Consider the following 20,539-nt stretch of genomic DNA (forward strand, 5'->3'; position numbering starts at 1 on the left):
ACAGAGTGAACCTGTAATAGACTCCACCTGGGAATACTGCAAAGAAATTCCTTCCCTGGATAAAAAAGGAAAATGTGCCATGTAATATAAACCGTGCAGGAAGTAGATGCAGGACCTCTCTACAAGAAGGAAGCAGCGTAAAGGATGTGGCTGAAGATGTGGCTATATCTGAAGAACAATGTGGACCAACTGCATCGTACATTAAAGAAATCGCTGTGCAATGCATCGTTCTTCAAGCCTCTCTCGATGCCTTCTGGTATGAAAGATTAACAAATGCATTCCCACCCTCTTTAGATGATCGGATTTGGGCCGTGCTGTTCAAGAAACGTGGGAAACTTCATTTAAATCAATCCACCCTGTAGTGGAGTCAGGACAATTTTGCTTGCAGGTCTGCGGGTGCCCTGTGGGGCTGCCCAGCACAGCCGCTAATTCCAATACTAGCAGACATTATAGCTGCTTTACACCAGTGCAAAGCTGATGCCATAAAGGAGGAGCAGGAATTTCAAACTGAAATCCCCACCCATTGCCAACCCTGCCCCCTTTCTGGTACGATGCACATTCCTTTACCAGGGGGGGTGTCAATTTCCAGCTGATGATTTTAGCCAGGAAATTACTTAGTTGAGTAAAATTGTTTGTTTGAAAATTATCTTTGCTTTGTGTAAGGGACCCCCCTATTTCTCTATACTTTACTGTCCCTAGTTAGTGCCAGTTATCTGGTTAAGTCTGATACTTAAAGTTAAGTTATCCAGCCAAGTCCATTCCTCCCAGTTACACCACTGGAACGCCCCTAACCCAGCCAGCTGGATAACTTCTGAGTGTCTTAGAGGGGGGGGGGTGTGAGAGGAGAAAGCTTGTATGCAGAGCTGCCCCCTCTCGCCTGCCCCACACCCGCTACTCCACAAAATCTCAGGGTGACTGTAAGTCTCGAGTTTCCCAGGAGCGCAGAGGCCAGCGCCATACACAAACCCTTTCAGACACATCGAGCACTGGCGGCAGACGAGGAGTCACCCGGCACCATTTCTGAAGGGATGACAGTGGGGCCAGGAGCGACTGGGGATCACTCCTGACCCTTTCTTTGCTGAAAGGACCAAGTGGGGGGCTGGCGAGGTCCCCAGCCCCAATTTATTTGCAGGGGACAGGGTGGTTAGAGGGGCCTGGGGAGGCTTTGGCTGGGGGCAGACCCTCAGCTCTGGCTTATTGGCATGGAGGGGGGGTGGCAGGGTAAGGGGGGAGAGCTCTGGGATCCAGCCCCATTTCGCTTCATTCTTTGTCTGGGGGGTTTCCTTTTGTTAATGTTTATTTTTGATTCGGCAAACAAACTGAACCATAATAAACACATTAAAAGGTGAATTTTAAAAGCCCGACGTGCGCCGAAATGAGGGGATGCGCGACTCTCAGGCCGACGCACGCCGAGTGGATTTTAAACACCGCCCAGATATGTGCGTGCTTTACGCTGGATGCACGAATGAAATTTTTTTTAAAAAAGAGGCGGGGCCTGGATTTAAACTTGAAATTTGCCTGTAAACACTTACGTGCAGAGGTGTGCACCAGCGCCCCCTGCTGCATAACTTACTTCTGCTATGGAGGACGGGTAAACTTATAAAACAGAACATCTGCACAGATCAGCGGGGTTTGAAGGATCAGGTCTAACAGGGGGGGAAGGAAGGATATTAAACTATCACTTACCTGGACGAAACTGGGACAAATGGCATGGCGGCTGAGCGCGAGTCTTTTAAAATTCCCCCACTTACGCGGTAGAGACGCAGCATTTGCACACGTAGGTGCATGTCCACTTAAACCGTGCGCACATGTACTCGCGGTCAGGCTATTTTATATCATGCGTGTCTGTTATGAAATGGCCACGTTCCTGGGCAGGGGCTGAGGACCACGTACACGTGTGCGCCCGCAGAATGGTTTAAAAGTTACCATCCCTATGAGCCCAAAAAACAAATAACCAACACCCTGCCCGAAAAAGCAAGCAAACAAAAATGTTGTCTGTGCGCATCCCGTGGTGGAAGCAGCTCTGGAGAGACGAGCAATCCTCTTTTCTCTCAGGGACAGAGCGTTCGCCTTAACACAAACAGGAGAGGTGTGCGGGTAAAACTTGGAACAGTACAGATGGTCACCACCAGATGTGACACTATTTTCACAAACCCTGTGCATGGAGCCAAGGAAAAAGGAAAAAAAAAAACTGTTGCCAGCAAGTCACAGCTTTATTCCTGATTTCCTTTAGAAAAGAAATGCAGAGAACAGCTGTGACTGACGATAAAATGACCCGGAGAGAAATAACGACCGAAGATGCTAACGCAGTTTATACCTCTGGTTACTTTTAAAATGACAGCCTGTCTTCCAGGGGGTCAAATCTCTTTTCCACATGGGCTCTGCCGCCCGTGCGCAGCAACGTGTGCCGACTCTCCACTTGGCTCCCCAGCCTCGTCTAAAAGGTCATCGGAACGCGGACGGTCCCCTCCGCTAGAATCCTTTTCCGCAGACACAGAGCACGTGAAGGCTCCTTATTAATGGAATCGGCACCATTGCTGCCCCGTGGAGATGGCTTCGGAAGCTGGAGTTTTATCTTTCAGGAGGGGTCGGAGCATGCGCCTAGGTGGCTTCTACGCACGTGCATCCTATTTTATAAACCCGGGGAGTGGGGGCGCCCTTGCGGTGCCCTGCACGAACGTGAGCAGGAGAGAAAAGGAGCGATTTGGGGCAGGGCCTGGATGTATGCGGCACAAGTTGGTATTTTCTAAGTGGTATACACGCACTTCTGCACCTGCTAATTGACTCCTCATACAGATGAAATTAGATTTGTCTTTTGCCTGAGGCTTTTGGGTGGGAGGTCTGGGTGAACGGGTGGAGGCACTGGCAAACTGATTTCAAGCACACAATGCATGCCTGTAAGTATTTTCAGAAGCAGAGTTTGCCCATACTTTTTAAGACTGGTTCTCAACCTTTTCCCCCATCGTGACACACCTGACAGACCACGCTCACATGTGTGACACACTGCTCATTACAATTCACGGCGAAAATAAAAAAATAAAATAAATAAAGATCCAGTATTATTTTTATTGTTAAGAATGACACAAGGGAAAGATAGGTCTGAACAGAAATTGCATAAATAGTAAACATCCCATACCAAAACAGCATCAATTTCCAGCACTCAAACAGTAACCACCTTACCTAAGAAAAGGCAACACTGAAAATATTACACCAGAACCTTAGATGCCTATGCACCTCCTATTAGGAAAATGGACCAAGTCAGGCTGCTATAGAGCCCTACACAGAAACTACACGCCAGCAGAAAACCTCACCTGAATCACATGTGCTGACCCTCACCTAACAAAGAATAAAGAGACCAAAAAGCATAACTTGAAACATACAGACAAAAACTGAATTGGAAACTACAACAAGCCAGGGTCTCTGTATGCAGTGTAACAAAGGAAAAAAGAAACATCACCCATCCTTATAAACAAATCAAGAAATATAAAATCAATAACAGCAAAACCATACTAACAAAAAGACCAGATTATTTCAAAACAGCTGATGAATGGAATATCCATTAATTAAAAACTCATATCAAAATTTTCTAGATACCAATAAAATATTTCAAAATAGTAGACAGACCCAATAATGAAAAATAAAGAAAAAAATGTTTTGCTCTGCATACCTGGGAATTGATATCCAGGTGTCCTGAGATTGTTTTGAATTAGCCTCCTGCTAATGGTTTGCTTGCAGCTTTCTCCTCTCTCTCTCACACTGGCTCTCAATCGCTCACATATATATACACATGCTTTTTCTTTCTCACTTATATAGGCTCTTAATTACACATTTACACACATGTTGACTGACTTTTCACACTTATACACACATAGGCTTTCAATCACACACTTACATGCATGCTGTCTCTTTCTCTCAACTACACACAGGCTCTCAATCACATACTCACATGCTCCCTCACCTAAACCAGCTTTCAATCACACACAGACACACATGCTCTCTCTCTTACTTATACACACAGGCTCATACATGCACATGATCTTTCACTTACACATACAGGTTCTCAATCATACACTTATATATTCATGCTAACTCTCTCTCACACACAGGCTCTCAATCACACACAGGTTTCCAATTACACACACATACAGGCTCTCAATCACTCACTTACATACATGCTGTCTAACACACACACACACACATATGATTTCAAACACATATGCTTACTCGCTCAATCTCTCTCCCCTCACTGAACTAGTGACAGCAGCAGCCTCCTCCACTTCCAGCCCTGGTGGCCTTGAGAAAGGACTCCCATCTGCCGCGGGGGCTGACGTTGCTCCTGTTTTGCTCCACGGCGCGCTGCTCTTCTTCAGGCCGATGCTGTGCGCACTAGCATGGTCTCTTCTCCCACGTGCATGGCCCACTGCATACCATGTCCTCTTCCCGGGCCGCAGGGGGGGGGGGGGGGCCGGGAAAAGAGACCACGCTGGTGCCACTGACTTCAAGTCTCCTGCCGCGTTCCACCTGGCCTATCAGCATTTTAAGCCCGGGCGGAGAACGAGTTCCTATTTCGCTGGGGCAGGGTCAGTGGGGGCCCAGGAAGTGAGGTGACGCACCTGCGTGTGCTTGGCGACACACTGGTGGTGTCACAACACATCAGTTGAGAGCCGCTGCTTTATAAAATACCCACCTCCGCGTTAATTTCTGGATTATTACACGCACATTGTTGCAATTACTACGGGTGGAAAATATATGCACTACTTTTATAAAATGGGTAGAGAACATATGCGTTTCCCTGCACATAATTTGGGGGGGGGGGGAAATGCAGTATTTTATAAACTGCAACTCCTGCTGTACAGTTCATAAAATCCTAGCATACATTTCCGTGGCTCCCGCTTACACATGCATTTCATGCCTCGCGCGCACTTTTGAAAGTTGGGCTTTTAAACAGCACTACTAGCAAATATAACTCAGTAGGAAATTAAGATAAATGCAATTATTAAAAATCTTTAAAAAAAAATTTCTTAAATTTCATTTAACCCCTGAGGGACAAGTGTGCAAAGATTCTGAGGCTCCACCTCCTTTGCCCTTCCTGCCATGACGATGCTTGGTAAACCTCATGAGAACCACATCCGTGCAGCACGACGGTGTGCACAGAAATCGGGAAAAGAATTGCGAGATGGACCCAAGCCAGGAGAATGTTAAAAACAAAAATGGTATGAGCCTGACAAAAAGGTGCACCCATATATATATTTTTTTTTTACAAAAAATAAGCAGAAATATAGCAAATAAAACAGATTAGGACATTGCAATAAAAATTATTTTGAAAAAAAACCCCAAAACAGATTAGGACAAAAGAAGAAAGGAATGAGACCTGGAAAAGAATCGGTGAAGTTAAAATGCATTGACAAATTGATCATTTGAGTAACCCCAGTACAGCTGCTTTAACAGACATGTGCGATGCTGCTGCAAGCAGCACTGGGCTGGACGTTATACAGCTGCAGCACATCTGCAGCCCATACATCTCTCATGCTACCCGTAATTGTTTCCATCACAGGGAGGGGCTGCTGCTCCCCTTTCCCTCGCATGCTTGTATGCAAATCAGGATCTCAAGTTATTCAAGGTGTATTAAAATCATCTTTTTCAAATCCATTACATTAGCGCAAGCGTCTTTACTTTGGATGCTAGCATGTGCCGGTGTAGGACTGGAATTGCATATTGTGTACCCCGCAGTTCCTTGGCTGGGTAGAGATGGGACGTCGCATGGCCTTGCTTGCTTCCTTCTTTTCTAAAGGAGATTTGGCTTTGGAGTGTATGAGAAGTGGATCACGTTGTGTTTGACTGCCTGAGGGGCAAGATCGTTGTGATCTTTTCATTATTTTAGTCAGGTAAGGTACAGCTGTGTCCTGCACGCTGTCTCATCCCAGCTTTCCTTTTAAGCTTGTTCTGGCTACTATCCAAGCAACTTTCAGAGCGAATCAGGCAGCTGGATGGGACTGAGGTGCTTTTGGATTTGGTTTCTGCGACTATTGCTGCCCCATGGTGGAGATGAAATCGTTTAGCAATAAAGTTGCAAGGGAGCTGTCACTTGCACAAAGGAGATCCCATGAGTATAGCCACCTCCAGACGTGGCCAAAGCGCAGACAACTCTGGATTGCTTCACCACCTTGTGTTCACCTTTACCTTCAGCAAGTCACTTCTCCATGCGCCCCCCTTTTCTGCTTTCATTAAGCTTTCTTTCCCTGCCACTCGCTGAGATGCAATGAATTAATCACATCAATAACTGCAGCTTTGTTTTCACCCCACAGGCAGATACACTAACTCTGTCGGCTTATGCACCACTTTGGGATTCAGTTTGTAGGGGAGGTGTTCTAGAAAATCAAATGCCTCTCCTTAATCGCAGTCATTGATGAGGTCTTCTGGTTAACGACTCTAACCAAGAAGGTTATCTCCTCAAAGAGCAATGAGAAACCAACAGTGCAGGTCATGAGATGTATATTAATTGACTTATTCTGTCTTTGGTCACTTTTCTTTACATGTCGTCTTTGGTTACCAAGCAGTAGAAGTCAGTCCTTGCTCCATAGTTGCGGGATCCTAGATCAGAGATATCAATTTCACTACTCTGGTGCTCTCCCACATGGAGTCCTTCAGAAGTCTCGTCTGCCGCTAGGGGAATGTGAAATGCTGTCAGGCGAGGCGGTGGACTTTTATAAATTGTCCCACGGACTCCTAGAAGAGGGAAAAAGCAGAACTTTTGAGCATTGATAGGCAGTGGATTATCGAAATAATGCCACTAAGAAGTCAAATGGTCTTTGGTCAAACAATTTCCTGTAAACAGTAAGCAAAATCTCAGAATGGGGTTTCTTTACATCATTCTTCAATTAGTATATCATGTCCTGATACACCACTACTGCTGACCCTGTGGAGCTTTGTATACCATGCTCCAAAGATTAGAGATGCCAGCTGCCCCAGATCAGGAGGTACGGGAGCAGCCAGTCCTAAAACTTGCAGCCCTATTGCATTCTGGCACTTGTAGACCTAATTATAACTTGACTACTACTACTTCATAATCTCCAAAATATAGAAGGTCTGTTGGCAACACTGCTTGTGATTAATCAATAAAGGTCATACAAATCCCATTCATCCTTTCCCTCATGTTCTCGTCCCCTCGTTCCACTCTGAACATTTTTATCCCACCCTCTTTCTCAGTCCTTGAAGCAGTAGATGTAGATGAATCTGGAGGCCTAATTTGAACCCCAAGGATGGCAGCATGAAATCATGTTTGCCTTCCATCTCTTTTCTTCAGATCCTGATTCTTTTTCTCATACCCAGGTCTCCCTCGGGATCAAGGTCTTCAGGACACTCCAGGTAGCTGCTGCTCTGGATGAGCATGGGATCCTTGTCTTCCTGCCGTCGGGTCTGGGGGTCTGCCAGTTTATTCCTGCATAACATCCTCAGAGGCATGGCGAGGCACAGCTCCTTCCAGAAGTCTGAAGAAGGAGTCTAGAGGGGAGAAGACAGACAGGAGGTCCTTCATTCACCGTATTGCTATATCCACCAATATTATTAAGGTACAAAGAGGTTGATATTCAGCCGACGCTCAATTTTGCCAGCATCGGTTCTCGAGCCCGCTGACAGCCACGGACTCGAAAACCGGATACCGGCAAAATTGAGCATCCGGTTTTCGACCCGACAGCTGCAGGCCGACTTCAAATTTTTTTTTTTACTTTTTACACTCTTCGGGACCTCCGACTTAATATCACCATGATATTAAGTCAGAGGGTACACAGAAAAGCAGTTTTTACTGCTCTTCTGTGCACTTTCCCGGTGCCGGAAGAAATTAGCACTTACCTTTGGGTAGGCGCTAATTTCTGAGAGCAAATGTGCGGCTTGGCTGCACATTTTGTTTTCTGAACGGGCAGGAATACCTAATAGGGCTATCAACATACATTTGCCTGTTGAGGGCGCTATTAGGTTCGGCGGTTTTGGACGCGCGTTTTCGGCCCCTTACTGAATAAGGGGTAAGGGAAAACGCGCGTCCAATGGCGAGTTAACAGTGCCCTCCGGAGCACACTGTACTGTATTGGCCCGTGTGTTAGTGTCTTTTGAGGCTGTGAGGCACTGAGAGAAGGGCCCAGGTGCTGGCTTGAATCTGAGCAACAGGCAGTGGTGACTTTTTCGTGGTCCACCTAATTAGATCTGAAGGCACACCAGTGTGTCATGGCACACTCGTTGGGAAACACTGTAACATAGCTGGTTAAGGCTAAAGTTATCCAGGTATACATAGCAGGGTAACTTTAAAACCTAATGAGCTATGCTTGAATATCACCAGTTAGGTTTCAGAGTTATCTGGATATGTGTGCCTGGAAAACCTGATTTAAGGATATTCAGCAGGACATTCATCTCACTGAATGTCCTGCTGAATCCAGCATCAATTTTATTTTTATTATTGACCTCAAAGTCTCTATCTTGTTTATGTTTTAAGACATCTAGGAAAGGTGCCTTAAATTTTATCTAATGGAATAATATAGAGCCTTATCAGCCAGACTGTAAACAATGTTTTTTTATTTTTATTTTAATTGCATTTATCCTTATTCATTTTCAACGTATGTGCTGCCCTATCTATCACTTTTGACACTATATATACAGTGTCCTCTTAAATACTTACAGAATATAATCATCTCCGCCTCAACCTCCTTTTGCCTCAAGCATGCCCAGTATTTTGAATATTTCCAGATATGAAAATGGCTTCATTATCCTTAAGAGCTTTATCATCCCTCAGTCTCGTCCATATCCTTCCAGTACAGAGATAGCCAGAACTGTGCTCCGTATAATATACTGAATGTGGCCTTACGTCCGTATCATACAGTGGTAACTTTGCCTCTTTCTTATTATGGTTCATTAACATTTTCAGGCATGCAAGGAACCTTAATGCTTTGTTTGCCACTGCCTAAACACCGCACAGAATAGGAAGACCCCAGCTCTGTTACTAAGGTTGCCGACAGGAGTTGTAGTTCTGATCTTCCTAAGAAAAGCAGGTGCTACAAGTCCATGCATGCACTGGAATAAAACCAGGACTGAAATCAGCGAGCTGGTAAAAAAAAAAAAAAAAAGAACCATGTGCCAGTCCTAGCTGTTATATCTTCCCTTATTAGGAAATTTCTCCATGTGAAACTCTGAAATGCTTTACGGAGTTAAGGAAATGTAGGTCAGAAAATGTACATCCTTATTTTTTGTCTTTAAAAGGGATGAAATGTAACTCATAGACGACGTTCCACACTTGCTTACAGCAATCTTTAGTATTATGGCCTATTTTCCAACCAGGGGTCTCGGGAATCAACTCGCAACATTATGTCATGACAAAGGGGCCGATGCAATACAGTGCGCTCAGCCGAGCGAACTGTATAACCCGCAGTCGGACGCGGGATAAATAGGCGTTAATCCACCCCCTAATGCAATAGGGGGATTAGCGCCTATTTAACGCGCGTCTGACGCGGAGTGAATGAGATAGCGCTCATCACATGCAAATGCAAGCGAATGAGGCTATTACTCATTCACTCCGCATGCAAAAAGATAAACGTGCGTCTCAGACGCACATTTATCGCTCAGATATTAACGCCTGCCTGGAGCTTTTCTGTACTTCTTTCTCAAAGTAAAAAAAATAAAATAAAATAACTCTGCAGACCGCCAGTAAACTCGGCGTCTGTTTCATAAGCGGCCATCTGCCATCTGCCAGTAATGAAAATTTTCATTACTGGCAGACAGGCAGGTTATGAAAACAGAGGCCGAGTTTTCCGGCGTCGATCTTCATAACCAGCAGCCGCGGCAGGTCGCGTTAGCAAGGAGGCACTAAGATCACGCAAGCGAACCTAGCGCCTCCTTCCTAGCGCGACCCCCTAATTTACATATTGCATGGTGCTCCCCTTGCGGGAGGGGGGGGCCATGCATGCGTTAAGAAAGTGGGCGCTGAAAAGTCAGCGCCTGCTTTCCGCGGAGATTATTGCATCGGCCCCAAAGACTCTTGTAAAGAAGGAACTTCCTCAGCTTAGCTAAAATTAAAAAAAAAAAACAAAAAAACTCTATTACTCTGGCACGACTACTCCTTATCCACCCTGACACCACCCAGTTTCACAAGGCTGTAATTTATTCAATCTCTATCAAAATGAATTAACAGAATGAGTGCGCCAGTCAGTTCATGTGTTCAGACCTGTCTGATTCAACATCCTTAGGCTGGAACTCTGCGACTGCCATGGATCACTGAAAGGGAACAGGACCAGCCTGACATATTCCATTGCTTTAAATGCTTTTTATTCTCCTCAAAGCTTGTCTTTTACACTTTACTTATGATTAAAATGTTGGGTTCTATCACTGGGCAAATTTCTTTCAATGTATTATATTAGATATTACTTTTGCTGCTTGTCTCTGTTTTTATCCCCACCTTCCTGTCACAGGCTCGCTGGAGGAACTTGGATTGGCTGCCGACTGAAAAGCCCCTTTTTGCAGGATAACCCCCATCAGTGCCCTCTTCTGCCAGTAGGGGCTGTTACCAAGGCACACTGCCTTCACACCTGCCTTTGGGGACTGAGTAAATTGCCTCTGTGATGTGAACTGTGATAATGAAAACTAAAAATTTGTTTTCCTACATGGGAGTACGCAGAAAGCCATTATGCCTCGAACTGTAGCTAAGACTGCAATGCAACGCTTCGCCATATGCCAGCTGTAAATAATTTTGTATATATTTTAGAAATAGTTATTTCCCACTTTCTACCCTCTACCTTGCTCTTGTAATTAGAGATGTGAATCGTGTGATCGATCGTCTTAACGATCGATTTCGGCTGGGAGGGGGAGGGAATCAGATCGTCGCAGTTTGGGTTTTTTTAAATATCGTGTAAATCGTGTAAATCGAAAACCGGCACACTAAAACATCCCTAAAACCCACCCCGAGCCTTTAAAATAAATCCCCCACCCTCCCGAACCCCCCAAAATGCCTTAAATTACCTGGGGTCCAGTGGGGGGGGGGGAGGGTGGGAAAACCGGCACACTAAAACAACCCTAAAACCCACCCCGACCCTTTAAAATAAATCCCCCACCCTCCCGAACCCCCCCAAAATGCCTTAAATTACCTGGGGTCCAGAGGAAGGGTCCCGGTGTGATCTTTTACTCTCGGAACTCCGTGCGTTGTAGAAATGGCGCCGGCGCTACCTTTGACCTGTCAGGTCAAAGGTAGCGCCGGCGCCATTTTGTTTTTTTGTCCCCCGACGTCAGGAGCGTAGGAGATCGCTCCAGGACCCCCGCTGGACCCCCAAGGACTTTTGGCCAGCTTGGGGGGGCCTCCTGACCCCCACAAGACGTGTTGCCGTACGGCCGGCGCCATGGCGTCGGCCGTACGGCAACACGATTCAACTGCAGGAGGTCGTTCCGGACCCCCGCTAGACTTTTGGCAAGTCTTGTGGGGGTCAGGAGGCCCCCCCAAGCTGGCCAAAAGTCCCTGGGGGTCCGGAACGACCTCCTGCAGTCGAATCGTTTTTCCGTACGGAAAAACGATCGCGGTAGGAGATCGCTCCCGGACCCCGCTGGACTTTTGGCAAGTCTTGTGGGGGTCAGGAGGCCCCCCCAAGCTGGCCAAAAGTCCCTGGGGGTCCAGCGGGGGTCCGGGAGCGATCTCCTACGCTCCTGGCGTCGGGGGACAACGTAGGTCCGAGAGTAAAAGATCACACCGGGACCCTTCCTCTGGACCCCAGGTAATTTAAGGCATTTTGGGGGGGTTCGGGAGGGTGGGGGATTTATTTTAAAGGGTCGGGGTGGGTTTTAGGGTTGTTTTAGTGTGCCGGTTTTCCCGCCCTCCCCCTTCCCCTCCCCCCGATTTACGATTTTTTTGACGATAAATCGGGGGAATTGTTATTGTATTGCGGCTCTAACGATTTTTGACGATTTAAAATATATCGGACGATATTTTAAATCGTCAAAAAACGATTCACATCCCTATTTGTAATTCACCTTCCTTCTTCCTTCTACCAATCTTGTTATACACTAAGTTACATGTAAAGCCTGTTGCTGAATTTGTTGCTGTTATATTGTAAACCGATCAGATGTTCCAAACGATGAGCGGTATATAAAAAACCACAAATAAATAAATTTCTCTCTCTGGAGCAAAGGGTTGGACATTACTAGGGATTTGCTTTCATTGGAAATAAAAATGGAAATCTCAGTGAAATTTCCTATTAAAAGTATTTGATTTAGATTTTTTTTTTTTATTCTGCTGCTGAAAGGTAAAGGTAACAAAGTAGTTCCTTTTGTTGTCAAAGAAATGTTAATGGCAAAGGTTTCCTTTGAAGCCAAAGGAAATCATTCTCACATTTTCTTTGAGATGTTTATTGTCCCCTTTGATGTCCATTCACCTCCTGTCTTCCCAGTAGGAAGCTGAGGCTGCTGTGGCTGGAAGCCAGTGGTATTATTTCCTGGACTGCAGTGACACCTAGTGGCCATGACAGCAATTGTTAAAATGAAGTAGATATTTTTCCAGGACACAATTTTCATTCAAATGGACCAACTGTAGATCTTGGAATCAGAATTTGGATGTGTAATAAGTGCCTGGGGCCAATACAGATCAAGGGATCAACTGCTAAAGAACCTTTTTAATTAGTTATAAAAGATAATTCTGCCTTTGTTTGGGGTTAGTCAGAGACAGAGGAAGGGAGAGATAAAGAGATATAGCTTTGAGGGTTTCATTCCAGCTTCTGTCTGAAATTAAAGTAAGAACATTTTTTGATAGTTGGATGTTTCTTTGTAAACATTATCTGAAGAAAAGTACTTATGCAGCAGTATTAGAATGGATACTGTTTGTTATTTTGTAGTGAGAGAAAAAGTGATGTACAGAACAACAGAATTAAGAATTGTATCTGCACATATGCATCAGACTAAGAACATAAGAACATGCCATACTGGGTCAGACCAAGGGTCCATCAAACCCAGTATCCAACAGTGACCAATCCAGGCCATAAGAACCTGGCAAGTATCCAAAAACTAGAGATGTGCAAAGCTTGAACCTTTTGGTTCGGGCTTCGTTTTCGGCCCGCCGCAGGTGTTCAGGTTAGTGCGCACTAACGGGAGTTAGTGCGTTCTAACCTGAACACCGAATTTTCCCAAAATTTCAGGAAAATTTGGTTCGGTTTCTGGGTTCCCCGAACCAGGACGAATTAGGCAATTTCGTTGAACTTGCCTAATTCATCCTAAACTATTGCACATCCCTACCAAAAACTAAGTCTATTCCATGTTACCGTTGCAAGTAATAGCAGTGGCTATTTTCTAAGTCAATTTAATTAACAGCAGGAAATGGACTTCTCCTCCAAGAACTTATCCAATCCTTTTTTAAACACAGCTATATTAACTGCACTAACCACATCCTCCGGCAACAAATTCCAGAGTTTAATTGTGTGTTGAGTAAAAAAGAACTTTCTCCGATTAGTTTTAAATGTGCCCAATGCTAACTTCATGGAGTGTGCCCCTAGTCCTTCTATTAGCAGAAAGAGTAAATAACTGATTCACATTTACCCATTCTAGATCTCTCATGATTTTACCCGTTCTAGACCTCTCATGATTTTACCCGTTCTAGACCTCTCATGATTTTAAACACCTCTATCATATTCCCCCTCAGCCGTCTCTTTTCCAAGCTGAACAGACCTAACCTCTTTAGTCTTTCCTCATAGAGGAGCTGTTCCATTCCCCTTATCATTTTGGTCGCCTTTCTCTGTACCTTCGCCATCTCAACTCCATTTTGTTTCAGATGCGGTGACCAGAATTGCACACAGTATTCAAAGGTGCGGTCTCACCATGGAGCGATACAGAGGCATTATAACATTTTCCATTGTATTCACCATTCCCTTTCTAATAATTCCCAAATTCTGTTTGCTTTTTTGACTGCTGCAACACACTGAACTGACAATTTCAATGTGTTATCCACTATGACACCTAGATCTCTTTCTTGGGTGATAGCTCCTAATATGGACTGACTTAGTTGCAGGAAAATTTGAAAGATTTGTTGTGATTTTATATAGATTATAGAGGGAATATTGCTTTTTATGTTGTGAGAATCTGAACATTTGGCCCCATGAAGCAAGTAGACCCTGAATCTGCGCTAGTACTAGATTCCAAACATTTGCAACAGCTTCATTAAGCACCCAGTAGTGAAGCTTCTACAAAAGAATTACAAAATAATCACATGAAACTTAACTGATAACTTATGCTATGACTCTGGCCAGAATTTAGGTGAGAATTTTGAAATATTTTTTGCAAATTAACCAAAGTGATATTTAGAACAGGGTTAGTGATTTTCTTTGATAATTTACAAAACTGATTTCCCTAATTTTACAATGCCAATGGTTTTTTTTCTATTACTATAATGCCATTGTCTCTATAGGAATTGTAAAACATTATATAAATGTACATGCATTGATTCTATATGCATTAGAACATAAGAACATAAGAAAATGCCATACTGTGCAGCCCTCAGTGCAGCCCTCACGGATGAGCTTGCCAACCTGGATCTCACCGATTCAGAATCCACACTCTCCTCTTGGCATCAAATAACAAACAGCATAGCCAACTCCCTCTGCCCTGAACAAACAAGAAAAATCAACCCAGCCAATACCAAAAAGAAACCCTGGTACTCCCCCGAACTCGCCATGAAGCGCCATCTCAGAAAACTCGAAAAAAAATGGCGCAAGGAACACTCCACATCCATTCAATCCTCCTTCAGGTCCTACCTCCACTCCTACAAAGAGGCCACTGACAAAGCCAAAAGGGATTACTATGCCCAGAAGATACACCACCTCCAATTCAATGCACGGGCCCTCTTTAACTTCGCTGCCTCCCTCACCAAAACCAGTTCCGCACTCCCCCCCGACACAAATCACCCTACTAAATGCGAAGAACTCGCACATTACTTTCACAAAAAAATTGACGACATCATGGCACGCTTCCCCCCTCGTACCTCTAACACCCTCCTAGGTACTACGCCGAACAACCCCTTAGCCTCCTCACACAGCCCAGCGGCCACTCAATACTGCAACGCTACCCTCAGCTCCTTCGACACAACAACATATGCTGAGATAGAAACTATTCTTAAAAAAACAAACCCTGCAACCCACCCCACTGATACCATCCCCGCGAAAACCCTTCTCTCAATCCCCAAAATCATCGTCAAACCTATCACTGACATTATCAATTGTTCAATCTCCACTGGCACAGTACCCCAGCCCACTCAAGCAGGCCATAATTAACCCCATTCTCAAAAAACCCACTCTGGACCCAACGAACCCAGCCAACTACCGCCCAGTCTCCAATCTTCCCTTTATCTCTAAATACTAGAAAAAGTTATCAACAAGCAACTAACGACCTATCTTGATGACCACCGCATCCTATTCCCTTCGCAATTCGGCTTTCGCCATTACCACAGCACTGAAACGCTACTCACCTCCCTCTCTGACCACATCCTAAAGGCCCTTGACAAAGGGCAATCATATATCCTAGCCCTGCTGGATATTTCCGCAGCATTCGACACGGTTCATCACGTCCTACTAATCAAGCAACTAAAAGAAATAGGTATAACTGACACCGCCCTCTCCTGGTTCAAATCATACCTCTCCAACAGGCAGTACCAAGTAAAAAGCGGGCCCTGCCATTCAAAACCTGTCAACCTGCAACAAGGAGTCCCCCAAGGCTCCGCACTATCCTCCACAATGTTCAATATATACCTTTTACCCCTCTGCCAACTGCTATCAAAACTCGGCCTCCCTCACTTCATATATGCTGACGATGTTCAGATCTTGATTCCTGTAACCGACACCATACCTATAGCCCTAAAAACTTGGGAAACCGCCCTAGCAGCCATCAGCTCCCTACTCGCCAACAATTATTTAGCACTCAATGCCTCCAAAACGGAGCTCCTCTTCATCTCACCCCCTCACAACAACCACCACTCCACCCTCCACCCACCTCTCCCCACCCCCCAATTCACCCAACAAGTGCGAAGCCTTGGTGTTGTTCTTGATAACCACCTTAATTTGAAGAAATTCATCAACTCAACATTGAAAGAGGGTTTCTTCAAGCTCCACACACTCAAAAAACTGAAACCCTTACTCCACATGAATGATTTCCGCACAGTCCTCCAAGCTACCATTCTTGCTAAGCTCGACTATTGTAATGCCATCCTCCTAGGCCTCCCAAAAAATACCCTACGGCCCTTACAGATGCTCCAAAACTCAGCAGCGCGCATACTCACCAATGCCCACCGAGGAGATCACATCACCCCCGTCCTCCAGCATCTACACTGGCTGCCAATCAGCTCCAGAATCATTTACAAAACACTCACACTCATCCACAAAACCACCTACAACCAAGACATGACATGGTTCAAAGACCACCTCCGACTCCGCCCACGTAACAGACCCACCAGGGTACAGCACCTTGCCATGATGCACACTCCCTCTCCAAAGCTTTCCAAACTCAAATCCACCAAAACACGTGCCCTCTCCTTAGCCGGACCCACCCTCTGGAACAGAATGCCCCCAAACCTGTGCTTAGAATCTTGTCAAAAAAGATTCAAACAGAACCTCAAGACCTGGCTCTTTAAACAGGCTTTCACCTAATCCCCTCTCATCTCACCTTTCTTCCTCTCCCCTGGCTTAAGTCCGATTACCTCATACTTTTGTTACGAATATGCCTTGTAACCTCCATTTAACTTAACCGCCTCAACACAATCTCTTCATAATTCCTCCCTGCCATCTATTCCATATAATCATGCTTACTTTGAATTATCGTTCTCTTTATAACCTGTTAACTATATAGCATGTTGTGTTAATTGTTCAAACTTCTTTCACGGTTTACATTATTTACTTTCACTGTTTAATTTGTTCTCTGTAAAGCCTGTTGCAGTTTTAGTTATCTGTGAACCGAGATGATGTTCCCAGCGTATCCCGGTATATAAAAACACTTAAATAAATAAATAAAATAAATAAATACTGGGTCAGACCAAGGGTCCATCAAGCCCAGCATCCTGTTTCCAACAGTGGCCAATCCAGGCCATAAGAACCTGGCAAGTACCCAAAAACTAAGTCTATTCCATGTTACCATTGCTAATGGCAGTGGCTATTCTCTAAGTGAACTTAATAGCAGGTAATGGACTTCTCCTCCAAGAACTTATCCAATCCTTTTTTAAACACCGCTATACTAACTGCACTAACCACATCCTCTGGCAACACCCACAACCCTGCCCCCTTCCCGCCCCTTTTTCAAAGCCCCGGTACATAGGCGCATCCCGGGGCATATATGAAGTGAGGGGGGCCGAGTTTTGATAGCAGTTGGCAGAGGGGTAAAAGGTATATATTGAACATTGTGGAGGATAGTGCGGAGCCTTGGGGGACTCCTTGTTGCAGGTTGACAGGTTTTGAATGGCAGGGCCCGCTTTTTACTTGGTACTGCCTGTTGGAGAGGTATGATTTTCGGGGTTACGTGTGTAACCCTTTGAAAATCTGCCCCTGTGTGTTTAATGTTATTGTTTGTTTTATTCTTAGCTCTAGCCACTGTTCCCCAACTCTGGGAGACCCTTTAATTGCATGGGTGTACTACATGTGCCCATTTCTGCTGGGATGCCTGGACTTCTATAGGCTACATGTGCCCATTTCTTATAGCTGAGAAGTGGAGTTACTTATGTGGCCTCTCCCATGTAGGGTGGGGATTTTACATTAAATTCCGAAACATTTATTAGAAGAATGAATAAATATAACGCTCACTGCAATGAAATGGAGTCAAGAGTAACTGCACAGATTTGTTGGAATTGTCACAGTTGTAATGAGTTAATGCTTTAGTTGAATTTACGCTTTCCTCAGAATTAGTGAGGCAGAGAAAACCAAAGGTGCTGCTACTTAGCTAGGAGCCTTTTTCAAACTGAAGATGTCCCTCCAAAGGAACTACATGTCCCAGAATACCTTGAGTCCAAGGGACCAACTAGGAAGGTTATATTAGAGCAATGTTATATGCCTACAGTGCAACAAGGAAAACAGATCAAATAAACTGTGAATACAGGACACCTCCCATACCATAGAGCCAGACTTCCAGAGCAGCAGGGCCAAGGTGCGCTTGTATTGCTTCAGCAACTGAGTGACAGGGAAGGACAGGTCCTTGTACTGACTTTCAAACACAATGAATATGGGTTTCTGTGAGAGCTCCATCAGCCGCCACAGACCTTCCCTGCAAAGGAATTCAGAATTGTTAAAGAGGGTAAAATATGGGAAGGTACACCACCATAATTGTACTCCCAATGAACATCACCTCCATTCACAGTTTACCTGCAAATAAATATACAATCGTTAGAGGTTAGAAATCCCAATGAGCTGTAAGTGCTGTGAAATCTGGAAGTACTCGTAGAGTCTGGTTTGAGGGAGACTAAAGCCAGGATTTTAATAGGCCCATGCGTGCAAATACCGGCAATTATGCATGTGGCCGGGTCCTGTGCGCGCCACGCGCATTTTCAAAGGGCCCGGCCATGCGCATAACTGTCGAATCATGCACAAGGGCTGGGCCCTGAGAAAGGGGAGAGCTGGGGGTGGGGTCTGGGCTGGGGGGAAGGGGAAGGGGAGGGGGAGGGGGAGGGGGAGGGGCGGGATCAAGACCATTAGCTGCTGTTCCGGGGAAGCTCGTGCTGGCAGCCGGCTGGCACACGCAAGTTGCTTCTGCTCCGACAGAACAGTAAGTAAAAAAATGTAAAAAATTATTTTAGTTAGGTAGGGGTCAGGGTGGAAAGGTGAAAGGGAAGGAAGGTTAGGCAGGGGGATAGGGAAGTTACCTCCCAGTCCGCTCCTTCCCTACCCCCCCCCCCCCACCTAACCTTCCTTCCCTTTCCCCTTTTCATCCTGACCCGTACCTAACTAAAATAATTTAAAAACATTTTTTACTTACTGTTCCGTCGGAGCAGAGGCAACTTGCGTGTGCCAGCCGACTGCCTTAATCGGAGCAGACTGAGAGGGAACTGGGGGAGGCTCAATTGCGTCGCCATGTGAACTTTGCTAAAATTCACTCCCCCCCCCCCCCCCCCCTGCACACGCAGATTATAAAATCCACTGCGCATGTCCGCATGGCCCATGGATTTTATAACATGTGTGCGTCCATGTGCACGCGCCGGGAACCACATGTACCTTTTAAAATCTACCCCTAAGGTATCATTCAAGAGCAAGTTCTATTGAATAAGCAAAAGGCAGATATTTGCCAGTCTCCAGACAAAGCTGCAGCCCTTCTCTCTTAGCTGGAAGACTGCTGCTGGGATGCCTGGACTTCTATAGGCTGAGAGAGGCCTTCACTGCCCCCACCAAAATAGCAATGAGCAAAGCTGGACCAGATTCCACATGGGCTGGAAGCAGTCAGAGGAGGCTATTTTGAGATTTGTATGAATGTTTCTCACTGATCCTACTGGACTCACGTATACTTCTTTCCTTCAAGGCTTTCATTTTGTAAATGTACCTCATGTGCTCTATTTCTTCTGTCCGTGAGATTTGTTTGTATTTCCATCCATCACCAGCAACTCACAGGCCTTCTCCACATCCAACTAACCAACCATTCAATGCTAGAAATGGGGAGCAATCATGCTCAGCTAACACCATCACCTATCCAGCTGGACTTTCTGTGCAATATATTTTTTGTTCAACCAGCAACCATACCTAGGTTACCTGAAATTACTGCTGCACCAGTCCTGCTCCAGGTACGCAAGAGAGAGAACCACAATGAGGCGCCGGCATCGACTGACATTCATAATCAGCTCTGCAGAGGGCTCTGGGAAGGTAGAAAGACAGTAACTAAAAAGAAATGTCTCAGGATGCAGGCAGTGGGATGCAAGAAGGATCTAGGCTCAACATCAGGACTTTGATGATATAGACATGGAAACATGCTGATCTTTGTATTTGGGGGATGCAAGGAATTGTTTTAGATACAAAAGCATAGCACTTTTCTTTTTTTTTTTTTTGCTGTTTTTTTTTGTAGAGAGATGTTTTAGGAAATTAGGCAAAGGCTGGACTCAAAGGACCATTGAACATCTTCGAACCTAACCAGCTGTGCAACTTTGTACTGTGTGTGTACCAGAAACCCAAGAGCAATACTCTGGCATGATGGCTTGGCGAAAGCATGTGGGAATCGTGGGTTTGATCCCCAAACCTGGCTTCTGCTCTCAGGCCTGCTGGAGAGGAGGTGACGACGTGGAGGCAGTGGCCACAGCCCTCTACAGTGACACCTACTGACTGGCTAAAAGCACATTTGTGCCAGGATATGGAAGGAACCAGGGTCCTTGCCTCACAGGCAGTGGACTCGTGCTATGATGGCTTGTTGACACGGGAGGAAGTAGAAGGTTAACTATAGGGAACATGTTCCAGGTATTTGTAAATGAAGGTACAAAGCACTGTAGCCCCAGTAGCAATCGGTTTCATTTCAGTTGGAAGCACAGAGGAGGAGGAGGAGGAGGAAGCTACCATGCCAAAACTAAAACCAAAGAAAAGCAATC

General features: G+C 45.3%; 1 protein-coding gene across 4 annotated transcripts in view; it reads right to left on the reverse strand.

Annotated features, from left to right (window-relative positions):
- Nucleotides 1–6,155: 6,155 nt before the first annotated feature.
- The window catches only part of LOC115079304 (single Ig IL-1-related receptor-like), a 65,229-nt gene continuing 50,845 nt past the window's right edge, over nt 6,156–20,539 (reverse strand). For all 4 annotated transcript variants that reach the window (XM_029582728.1, XM_029582729.1, XM_029582730.1 and 1 more), the window contains exons 7-10: nt 19,716–19,818; nt 18,093–18,243; nt 7,326–7,500; nt 6,156–6,726 (exon numbers count right to left, since the gene is read on the reverse strand). In XM_029582728.1, coding sequence (XP_029438588.1) covers nt 6,530–6,726; nt 7,326–7,500; nt 18,093–18,243; nt 19,716–19,818 — 626 coding nt within the window. In that variant the 3' untranslated portion in view covers nt 6,156–6,529. The remainder of the gene's footprint in view (nt 6,727–7,325; nt 7,501–18,092; nt 18,244–19,715; nt 19,819–20,539) is intronic.

This window comes from Rhinatrema bivittatum, chromosome 17 (assembly GCF_901001135.1).
Source record: "Rhinatrema bivittatum chromosome 17, aRhiBiv1.1, whole genome shotgun sequence".
NCBI lineage: Eukaryota > Metazoa > Chordata > Amphibia > Gymnophiona > Rhinatrematidae > Rhinatrema > Rhinatrema bivittatum.